Source organism: Acomys russatus, chromosome 4 (genome assembly GCF_903995435.1).
Source record: "Acomys russatus chromosome 4, mAcoRus1.1, whole genome shotgun sequence".
Taxonomy (NCBI): domain Eukaryota; kingdom Metazoa; phylum Chordata; class Mammalia; order Rodentia; family Muridae; genus Acomys; species Acomys russatus.
Genome location: NC_067140.1, coordinates 48,465,148 through 48,477,529, shown reverse-complemented (window position 1 = coordinate 48,477,529; position 12,382 = coordinate 48,465,148). Strand labels below are relative to the sequence as shown.

The 12,382-nt window shown below is 38.2% G+C and overlaps 1 protein-coding gene across 1 annotated transcript; it reads left to right on the top strand.

Moving 5' to 3' along the window:
* The first annotated feature begins 10,504 nt into the window (after positions 1 to 10,504).
* Positions 10,505 to 11,443, top strand: LOC127188594 (olfactory receptor 4F15-like). The gene has a single exon (XM_051145024.1). It carries the CDS (start codon positions 10,505 to 10,507, stop codon positions 11,441 to 11,443), a length of 939 nt encoding a protein of 312 aa, XP_051000981.1.
* Positions 11,444 to 12,382: the final 939 nt, after the last annotated feature.

The window sequence follows — 12,382 nt, the reverse complement described above, 5'->3', positions numbered from 1 at the left end:
GTTTTCCTTCTAGTACCTTCTGTAAAGCTGGGTTTGTGGATAGGTACTGTTTGAATTTGTTTTTGTCATGGAATATTTTGTTTTCTCCATCAATGGTTATTGATAATTTTGCTGGGTAAAGTAGTCTGGCCTGGCATCTGTGTTCTCTTAGGGTTTGCAGGATCTCTGTCCAGGCCCTTCTGGCTTTTATGGTCTCTGCTGAGAAGTCGGGTGTAATTCTGATAGGTTTACCATTAAATGTTATTTGGCCCTTTTCCCTTGCAGCTTTTAATATTTTTTCTTTGTTCTACAAGTTTTGTGTTTTGATTATTATGTGGCGGGCAGTTTTTCTTTTCTGGTCAATTCTATTTGGTGTTCTGTAGGCCTCTTGTATGTTTATAGGCATTTCTTTCTTTAGATTGCGGAAATTTTCTTTTATGATTTTGTTGAGAATAGTTTCTGGGCCCTGGAGTCTGATGTCTTCTCTTTCTTCAATGCCTATTATCCTCAGATTTCTTCTTTTCATGGTGTCCTTAATTTCTTGGATGTTTTGTGTCAGGAGTTTTCCAGATTTGGCATTTTCTTTAATGGTTGATTCAATATCTGTGATTGTATCTTCTAGCCCTGAGATTCGTTCTTCCATCTCTTGGATTCTGTTAGAAAAGCTCACCTCTGTGTTGCTCACCTTCTTCTCTGAGGTCTCCCGTTCTCGTTTTTCTTCTGTCTGTGTGTTTATCATTGAATCCATTTTCATTTTCAGATCTTGAACTGATTTTTTGATTTCTTTCATCTGATTTTTTGTATATTCCTGAGTTTCTTCCATTGCCTCTTTATAGGTCTTCAGAGCTTGAACCGTTTTATCTATTTCTTTCATCTGGTTGTTTGCATTTTCCTGCAATTTTTCCAGTTCCACTCTATGTGCTTCTTTTATATCTCTCACCTGTTTGTCTGCGTCTTCCTGCATTTGATTACGAATTTTATTTGTTTCCTCCATTATCATCCTCATTACTAAGGATTTGAGGTCATTTTCTTGTATTTCCGTTGTATTTGAGTTCTCTGGGTTGTTTTCTTTGGGATAGCTGGAAACTGGAGACGCCATGTTGTTTTGGGGTTTTTTGCATATGCTTTTTCGTTGTCCTTTAGACATCTTGCCATCTTTGTTTTTGTTGGGTAGCTTCCAGAGTTGAATGGAGGGTGTCTGACGATAGATTCACTTGTTTTCTCATGATTTCCCTAGGCTGGGAGCTCAAAGCTTCACTGGTGTGGATGTTAAGAGGTTAGCCCTGTTGTTCTGGTCTCCCACAGCCAGTGATCCTCAGCCCCCCTCTTCCGTGGATCCTGCAATTGATCTGGGTCTCTGAATGAGCGTTGGGTCAGGCCAAGGTATCCACAGCCTTCTGTGTTCCCTGCCAAGTCCAGCCAGGAGCACTGGGACCGAACCACAGGCTGAACTCAGCTAGATTCTCAGGGCCTGAACCGTCTGCCAAGCTCAGCTAGGGATTCTGGGCCCAAAATACACACAGGGTCCAGCCAGAATTTTTGGGCTGGGACTACGCACCAAGCTCCGCTAGGGCCTTTTGGCCCAAAGTGCGTGCTGTGGTCAGTTATTGACTCAGGGCCCGAACTGACCACCAATCTCAGCCAGAAATTCTGGATTCCAACTGCACACTGTGTCCAACCAGAGTCTTAGAGCTGGTGGAACCGAGAGCTCTGTCCAGCCTGCGCCACAGCAGGAGAACTGCGGCTGCTTTGAGTTAGCGCCAGTGGTGGAACAAGTGCTCCACCCAGACTGTGTCACCGCAGGGGAGCTGCTGCTGAGCTGAGGCGGTGCCTAGGATGGAACTGAGCACGTCACCAAGCCTGCGCCACAGCAGGAGAACTACGGCTGCTCTGAGTTAGCGCCAATGGTGGAACCAAGTGCTCTGCCCAGACTGTGTCACTGCTGGGGAGCTGCCACTGAGCTGAGGTGGCGCCTAGCGTGGAACTGAGTGCTAGGCCAGGCCTGCGCCACAGCAGGAGAACTGCAGCTGCTCTGAGTTAGCGCCTGTGGTGAAACCAAGTGCTCTGCCCAGACTGTGTCACCGCAGGGGAGCTGCCGCTGAGCTGAGGTGCTGCCTAGTGTGGAGCAGCATGCTCAACTAACCCTGCGCCACAGCAGGGGAGCTGTGGCTGGAGCTGAGTTAGTGCCTCAGGCAGAATTGCTTGCTGGGCCGGGCCAGTACCCGGGACTCTGGGGCCGAACTGTCTGCTGAGTCCAGTCTGGGTCCAAAGGCTCCACGCGACCCAAATCCTGCCCCGAGTCCCCTCTCCCGCAGCAACTCCCACCAGCCACCACACCAATCGCCTCCACCGGAAGGCTATGAGCTGCAAACCTCAGCCGCCGCTGCTGGTGCCGCTGGTGCTGCTGCCTCTGCCGCTGCCGCTCCGATCAGAGAAAAACCACGCTCCTCCCGTGTGCAGGGGCACGCAGGTCCTCCGCACCCTGGTTCCTCCGAACCGTGGAGCACTCCCGCTGCCGTGATGTTCGGACCTCGGTGTTCCTGGCTCAGAAATCTGTGCAATTCCCTGAATTGTTCACTGGAGCCTCCAAACACGGTCCACACTGCTCGCCGCCATCTTGGATTCCCCTGCTCGCCGCCATCTTGGATTCCCAAAACCTAGAAAACATATTTTAAAACACCAGAACCTTGGTGAATCATCTTTGCCATTGAATCAATCATTTTCTGTTGATTTAAGCTTGAATTTGAATACTTCAGCTATCATTTTCACATATTCAAACTTAACAGTTTTAATACATTAGATACTTCATCCATTTTCTAACTCAAAGGAAACGGATTACGACATTGTTTGAGTTTTCTGAGTTTCATATGACTTGGAGTTTTGGGTTAAAAACATTTTGTTCCTATGCTGCCCAATGACAACCTTTTATCATCAAACATATTCTATTGATATTTGGAGAACTTTGAAAGGGGATTTTAGGTACTAGACATGAGTTTAAGGGAAGTTCTGACAGAAGTCAGATTTTTTTTTTGTCAGCTTTCTTATGTTAGGAAGTTCTCTCTTGGGAATCAGTTTCAATCTCAAAGCCAGTTTTAAAAATTCAGTGTTTAAACAGTCATAGGGGAGGGGAATAATGGGAAAATGGGGGGGGGGAGGAATGGGAGAATACAAGGGATGGGATAAACATTGAGATGTAACAAGAATAAATTAATAAAAAAAAAAGAGAAAAAAATTAAAAAAAAAAAAGAAAAAAAATTCAGTGTTTAAAAAAAAACTGAAAATAAAGTATAGAGTTGCCAACTCAAATAATTGCATCTCATATATACGTCCTGCCACACAAGACAAACCTCATATCTGACAGTCTTATCTGGGTCTAAACACATGGATGAGCAGGTCATCAGCCTTAGGGTAGAACATACAATCGCTACGTTGCTAAATTGACATCATATTAAACTATTCTCTCTAAATATATACTTTTACATCCAGAAGTTGGTGAAGTGCTTAAGCCTAATCAATGAAGCTTCCTTATGCAATAAAAAGTGCCTAATAAAAAACCCATAACTGGTCAACATGCATAGAATAAGATATTGTGTAATATTCAGTGGTAAATGAGACATCTTTATTATTCCAATCCTCCTCAAGAATCAGGTAAATCACAGAAATGGGGGCAGGGAAAGATTGTAAGAGCCAAAGGCTGTGGTGGACTGTTGCGAGAACAGTGTTTTCTTCACTTGAGCTCACAGCAGCTGTGAATGCATAAACTAGAACTAGTACTAATCCAGTAAAAGTACACATGAGCGTGGGGGAGGGGCTCACAAAGCTTTATCTCTTGCTAGGAAGTTATGGGTACTTCATGGCTGCTGAGGGAGAGCTTTCTTTTTTTAATTTAATTTTTCTTTTTTAACATGTACATTTATATTATTATAAATAAACTACATACAGCAAAAAGAACCATGGCACAATCAGGAATTATATAGGTGTTACATTCGTAGTGTTTGGGCTATTTGTATTCGGCAACCTTGATGAAAACATCTTTCCTATCTTGGTGAGTCTAAAATTCTGAATGTAAATCAATATCTGTCATATTTTATCTCTTATCTACTTAAAACATCTATCTAGACCTAAAAGCATCTTAACTCCTAAACAACTAAACTTAATTATAAAACTAAACTATCTGGTCTTTAACTCCATCAGATACTTGAGAAGGAATAAAACTTAATTACCTGAGTAAAGCAGAAGTGCAGGTTAGCAGCTTCCAAAATGAAAAAATGAGAGAGACAATTTGCTGCCTGAAGTCACCCAAAACTCTCTATAATGTTGATGCATCATCTTCAGCTTTGTGGCCCAGTATATTCGACAGCTGTATTTGTGAGGCAGTAATTAGCTTGCTTTAGGGGTAGATCCCTGGGTAGGTAAGTCGTTCATGTTCCGGTGGCTTGCTATAACAATCCACATATCTGCAGCACTAATTGGACTCAGTAGTTAAGAACAAAGAATACAAGAATTTGATAAAAATTCATTGTATACATATATGGCATTCTCAATGAATGAATAAAAATATTTAAAAAATACTACACTGAAATTCAACTCCATTCTGTTAGAATAACAGCCGTCAAAAAGGGGGGGCAGTTAGGTACATTCATGGTAGTATGGCTAGGGCAATGGTGGCACAAAGCTTGTGAAGGTATTGAATCAATATCTGATTTGACTTAAGGTCCATTACATGAAAAGGAACCCATACCTGATACTACTTGGTAACCAAGAACTAGACTAGATAGCCCAGGAGCTTTGGGCAAAACCAAATGCTACTTGTCTAAAAAACAAACAAAACAAAACAAAAACAAAATATAAGCAAACAAAATCTGTAGTGATAAAATGACTCCTAATGACATTCTGCTGTACTAATCAGTGCCTTACTCATCCATCATCAGAGAAACGTTCTCTGCAGCAGATAGGAACAAATACAGAGATCCACAGCAGACATTATATAGAGAGTAAGGAGTGAGAGACTTTGGAACACTCAACCCTAAGTTGGATGTTTCCATCAAATCCCTCTCCTCAGGATCAGGGAGACCTATGGAAGAGATGGCAGAAAGAGTGTAAGATCCAGAAGGGATGGAGGACACCCAGATATAAGGCCCTCTAAATCAATACAATTAAAGATTATATTAAATCTCAGAGACCGAAGCAGCATGCATAGTGCCTTCATGAGTCTGCACCAGGTCTTTTGTGTATGTATTATGGTTTCCAGTTTAGTGTTTTATGGGATTCTTAAGTGTGTGAAGGAGTGGGTTTCTGTCTCTTGTGCCTTCCCTTGAGTCCTTGTCTTCTGTTGATTTGTCTTTTCCAATTCTAGTGTGTTAGTTTTTGTTACATCTTACATTTTATCTTGTTATATTTAAAAGAAGAAAGAAAAAGGCAGACGAAATTCCAGCATGGAGAGATGAAGGTGGGCATAAAGTCACACCCCTAGCTAAGAGAAGTTGGCAATTGATCATTGCTGAAAGGAGTAGAGTTCATTTGCTTTAGGAGTGTGTGACCCCTGTGGGTTGACTACACTGCAGTGGAAGGCTATACATAGAGCACTGTGTGAGCAGATGTACTTAATAAGTTATAAAAAAACAAGAGTACACAAAGTTGGGTAGGTAGGAAATTGGAGGTAGATCTGGGAGAATCTGGGAAGGAGATGAATATGATTATTTTCTGGAGAAAACTAATAAAAATTAGAAAAGAGAAAATAAATATTAAATATCAATCAGGTATATTTATGCACTCCTAATGAAAGGCATGAACTAGCCCAGATCCTATGGAAAAATTTTCTTTTGACAAAAAGAACCAACAACCCACCTCCCCCCCACCACCACCAACAACAAACAAAAAAACAAACCAAACAAAAACCAAAAAACTCAAAAAGAAAAAAAAAAAAAACAAACTAAAAACAAAATTACCATAGAGCCACATAGACCACGCCTGTGAGTTTACCTGAAAGACTTGGGGATAATATGCCACAGAGATGCTTCCACATCAGAACTTACTGCAGCACGTTCACAATAGCCAGGTCAAAAAACAAACTTAGGTATCCCACAAAAGAAAAACAAATAAGAAAAATGTAGTAAACACACACAACAAAAAATTTTTAGCCATAAACAGGAAGAAAGTTATTTCACTGGCAGGAAAATGAATCTAACTGGAGATAATGATATTAAATGAATTAAGCCATCAAGACAAATACACATTTTCTCACAGTTGTGGTTCTTAGATTTTTATATGGATTCTTAAAATCATGTATATGGATATGACATGAAACTGTCTAGGGGAATAAAGGGGAATAATTGGAGAGGGATCAGTGAAGAAAAGAGAGAATGAGGGAATATAGAGGTATATATGCTGAACATATATACTTGAATGAGGAATTTAAAAATACAATAATAAAAGTGAAAAACACAGCAACACACACAATGCTGAACACATCATCCTCTTTTCACTCAGTATGCTGTTAGTTTTTACAGTTAATCCTTATTTTCCTCATTCCTGACTCAAAGTTTCAAATCTTTATTTAATATTTATTTCCTCTATGGAGTCTTCCTCAAGCCTCAGCAGTAGACTTCCATGATCTTTCTTCTCAGCTCCTCTCCTCTACACTGTTCATGCCTTTAGGAAGACTGTTATGCAGAATAGATTAAAATGTGGTCCTTGCACGCATGTGTCTCTTTGTGGGGCTTGAAGGTCCTTGGACATGGAGAACAAATAGAGTCAATAAACTCTATGTTTAGTTATTACTTTCAAAGTATTTAGAATCTAGTAGAATTTAACAAAATAGCTTCTGGTATAATTTTGGAGATTATAGAATTGTACACCACTTTTTAATGTGAAAGAAATTAATTTTTGAGTGTTCTAGATTATATGTGCTCACTGAACAAAATAGTGAAAGTCGCATGGTTTTGACTATTTTTTATCTTTCTCAAATACTGGTTTATTTTAAGTCATCAGGTTTGAATTAATAGATACAAATCATTAATAGTGATGGTCTAAGAACTTGCTGTTTCAGTTTTACTTTCTCTCCTGTGACTCATTAGGAGATTCTCATTGGTTACTTTCACCAAACCAATTGGATTCCAGTGGCAATTCCCTGGGTCACATGAGCAATGTTGGCATATCTGGGCTCTAGGCTTTCCAGCACCTGGTCATTACTCTCCACACTCTCAATGCCCTCTTTCGTTTGCTCAGCTTTTTTCTATAATAGCATTTGTCTATGTCAGAACTCAAACATTACAGAATTCTCTGACTGGAAGATGCTATGTTTTGGAAACAGGTAGGTGAAAGATAGAAAAAAATATGGCAGTGGAAAAAAAACCTCGACATTCTCACTTTAATTTCAAAAAAGCAGCCTAGTGGCAGAATTTTATCTGTAGATAAAATAGGGTTTTGTAAAAAAGACAAGTTAATGTAGAGAAGACGGAACAGATAACAATTGAAAGTAAATAAAACATTGTAATTTGTGGATAAAGGCAGGTAACAGCAGGCATTGACCTTTGCCTAAGTAGTTAAAAAATGTACCTTTGGTTTATGGAAAATCTGAAGTCTTCAGCATAGATGAAGAGTTTTGAAGCTTACATATAATTTGGTAAAGGATTTTGCCATTAACCACACTGAGAATCAATGTAGGTGCATAACGTATAGAAGTTGAAAACCAGGAATACTTGTTTTGATTTGTTTCCATGCTCACAGACACATTAACTAGAAATAATTAATAGATTTTAGTTCTATTTTGACCCAACAAGACAGGAAAGACACTTACTTCAAATGAGTCGAATGCAGATGGCCAAGTCACTATGAACGTAACATGTATAGAACTCATTATTCTCATGATTGTCCCATGGTCCTCCCTGCTGTATGTAGTTTGTCTTATACATGTGTAATAAAATAAAAGCATTTAAAAAAACAAAACCCAAATGATAGACACACAAATTAGAGGTTGAATAATTGTTGATTGCTTTTGAAAGCCTCTCATGCATGTTTAATTTCAGAATCTTATAATTTACACACATATAAAATTGCTAAAATAGTATTAAATGGGGAAAATAAAATTTTTGCTATGAACTATGTTTATTGCGTTTTTACTTTTTTATGTCTCCTTTTCAATTTTGGTTATTACAACTGAAATAAACTTAGATAAGATCCAGGGAAAAATAAACAAGAATTCAGGAGTATATATATTGACATTATGAAAAATGTGAGTGAATGGGTAACAATTTGACTGCTTACTTCTTGAGACAGATAACCTCAGAAAGGAGGAAGAAAGGAAAAGACCTGAGTAGCAAAATTTCTGATATCATTTGTGCATTTTTTGTTTGTGGAAAAACAGACATGTGTGCAAGTTCAGTATTTGACTTGATAGTTCACTCAAGTGCAGAGAAATATGCACTATAACACAAATGGACCCAAAAGATTAATACTGTATTCTTAAATAAAGTATTATTTTGTAAAATTTAAATATTTTCTTGGTGTGCATGGGGCCAGATATTTTACTTCTCTGATTTTATAACAGAGGCAACCAATCCTTTTTTTTTTTTTTTTTTTTTTTAAACTATGAACTTCAGATGAGTAACAATCTGTTTTAGGAGACTATGCAAATCTACAACATAGAATAATTTTTAGAAAGTAAACGTTAGAGAGTTATGGTTTCTCACTTTCATGGCCTTTAGGTGAAAAAAAAAATAATAAAGAAGACAAGGTTATACTGAGAGGATGCCTAGAGTACAGAAACAATTCAAATTTAGAATTTAGAATAAGCTCCGGTTTCTTAGAACAAAAGAAGTTCTGTTATCACTGAGGCGTCCTGGGAGACAGGGTGCAACTCTTGTCTTTGAGACTCAGAAGACACAACTCATGTGTTTTTGTCATCTATTGGTACTTAGTTCTTTGCCTCACTTCCTTCTTTTTTTAGTGAGCTGTCTTAGATGCAAACACCACCTGTTTTGGTTTCTTTGTTTAATTTAGTTCTATTTTACTCGTCTTCATAGTTGTTGGGCAATCTTAGGCTTCATATTCTTTTCTAACATGAAAATTCCAGTTGCCCAAACACTTGCTGCTGTTTCTAGGAAGTATCTGGAAGAGAGATTTTACACACAAAAGGCACATTAGACTTTGCAGTCTGAGACCTTGGAGATATTACTATATTATTTTGGATACTTATAAAAGTTTTTTTGACATGAGAATGTTTATGCTTAGAAAGATAACCTTATTTTTCTGTTATTTTGCTATTGTTTTATAGTTTTGATTTTTTTTCAGTTGATAATTTTATTCTGTGTTATAGTCAAGCCTGCATTATCCCATTTAGCCAAGGGATTTTGAAGCATTCTGATAGTGTGCATTTAAAATGTCCCAGCAGGGCTTACATGATCTTTGTTCCTGTTACCTCGTAGACTTCATCTACACTACCCTCATTTCACGCACATTAGCCTCTTTCACCTCTTTATGGTTTTTGGACATTGCAAATGAGTTCACACTTTAGGGTGCTTGTTCTTGCTGCGGTGTCTACTGTGTCTTCATAAAATATCTCCCCAAATAACGTAATGATTTGTTTACCATTAACTCATTTTCTCATCTGAATGATGAGCAAGAACTGTCTCATGAGCCCCAACTTAGAATTGCATTTCCAATACTGCCTTGTTGTTCCTTACTTAAATTTTCTACAGAGTAAAACCAGCATTTGAGATCTGGTCTCTTAATTTAAATGTCTACTTTTACTTGTATATTTACATCTGCAAAAATATAAATCTAGGAGGTTAAATACTTTAAAAATACATTTTTGCTTTCACGACTACTTACTAGTCTATAAACTATTTCTTGGCACAAATGGATGGAATGAATTCACAGATATGAACTCTTTCAAAAAATATTAATTCACTCAAAATCTTCCTTTTAAAAGGAAGATTTAAAAATCAACCAGAATGATTAAGACAAAGTATCAGATGTGAAATGGGTGAATGTGTGGGGTTGGTCATGCGGAGGATGTAACAGATGAGGTGCTATTTGATTTGAATATGAAAGAATAAAATCTTTGAAATGACAATCTAGAGAAAGATGATTTCTGACTTGAGAAACAAAATCAGAGACTCTCCTGTGCAATGGCCATTGTCTATCCTGTAGATGAGACCAGTAATTCTGACTTCAGTGGGACAGTGGTTAACATCAAATGCACCATCTCAGCCCATCAACATCAATTCTTTCTGCTTTTGTTTTTGATTAGGTCTGGCATGTATACCAGTCGACTGTATTTCTTAGAGTTGCTTGTGTTAGAGATCTCTGCAGCAACTCCTCTTTCCAGAAATGCCTTGATTGTCATTTGTAACAAGAGCAGTAGTGGCCAACAGAATACCATTCAATTTTTGTGAAATGCTCAGGTAATATTTTCCTTCCACAGTTACTCCATCTTTCCATACTGAATATGCATATACTACTAATGTAAATATTTTCATTTTTCCCCTTTAGGTAACATTAAACTGAAATCTGAATTGGGCCAATGGTTAGAGCAAACCACTCTGCAGTATCTGAATTCGTCCTGCTGGGGCTCTCAAATTCCTGGGAGATACAGATTTTTCTTTTTTTCTTTTTTTGTCTGTTCTATGTGTCCAGTTTGACTGGAAACTTCATCATAGTTGTCACAGTCACTTCTGATCCCTACTTGCATTCGCCCATGTATTTTCTACTGGCCAACCTCTCTGTTATTGATCTTATATTTTGTTCTATTGCAGCACCCAAAATGATTTGTGATCTTTTCAGAAAGCAGAAAGTCATCTCTTTTGGAGGCTGTATCAGTCAGATATTTTTTAGTCATGCTGTTGGGGGCACTGAGATGGTGCTACTTATAGCCATGGCCTTTGACAGGTATGTGGCCATATGCAAACCCCTTCACTATCTGACCATAATGAGCCCACGGATGTGCCTGTTAATATTAGTGGCTGCTTGGATCATTGGCCTTATTCATTCATTGGCTCAGTTGGTGTTTGTTATAAACTTGCCCTTCTGTGGCCCTAACATACTAGACAGCTTCTACTGTGACATACCACGACTCATCAAACTTGCATGCACAGATACTTATAAACTGGAGTTGATGGTCACTGCCAATAGTGGGTTCATTTCCCTGGTTGCGTTCTTTTTACTCATATTCTCCTATGTCTTCCTCCTCATCACTGTTCAGAAGCACTCCTCAGGACGTTCGTCCAAGGCGCTTTCTACTCTGTTGGCTCATGTTACTGTTGTAGTTCTGTTTTTTGGCCCATTGATTTTTTTCTATGTGTGGCCTGCCCCTTCAACACATGTAGATAAATTTCTTGCTATATTTGATGCCGTTTTGACTCCTTTTCTAAATCCAGTTATCTATACATTGAGGAACAGAGAGATGAAGATAGCAATCAGGAAAGTATTTTCTCAGCGCCTGGCTTTTAGAATATCAATGTAGATGGCTTGGTTGAGATATAAAATTCCAAAGTGAGTACTGGAAGTTTGTCCCCTTAAAAGTTTCTATGTTAAAAATACTTTGAGTACATCGAGGCAATCACCATGTCAGGTGAGCCTATTATACTGAGTAATAAATGATGTTTTCCATGAAGAGAAAGAATATATTTCTACATAACATTGAGAAATCAAATATTTTATTTGTATTTAAATTCTCAACTGTGCCAATAATTGCTTTTACGTGTGTTTATGTCAAAGGTAGTTTTGGTTGCAGCAATAACTGTGCCAGTTTCAAGTTGCTCTGCTGTTAGAGTGTTTCTTTTTTAATGAGAAGATATTCATTAAGTTTAAAAATGGGTGAGGGAGACAATTTGAGTGGTAAAGATAAACTTCTGGAAAAAGCCTAAAACTACACATGTTTTAATTATTTATATTTTAAATTTTATTTAAAAATTTTTGTGTATGTGTACTGTACTTATGCTATTTCCCCACTACTCTACACTCCATTGCACCCTTCACATGCCACTCTGCTCTCTCAAATTCATGTTTTATATATTACTGCTACACATGTGTAGACAAATAAATGTACACCTATAACATACCAAGTCTATGTAGTATTGCTCATTTGTATATGTTTTTAGGATGACCACTGGTAACCAGCTAGAGTCCCCATTCATTATGGAAACTGATCCTTCCTCATAAATAAGTAATTGCCTATAGCTCTTTATTTAGGGATGAAGTGGCACGTCACTTGGTATTGTCATTATTTAGGTCTTGTTTAGGCAATCATATTGTTGATTCATGGATCCCATTTTTCTGACAAGTATAGGAAACATATGGCAGCAGCCTCCCTGGTCCTCCGCCTCTTACAATCCTTCTGACCTCACTTTACTGATGTTCCCTCAGCCTTAGATGTAGGATCTGTTGTGTTGCAGATATCTCA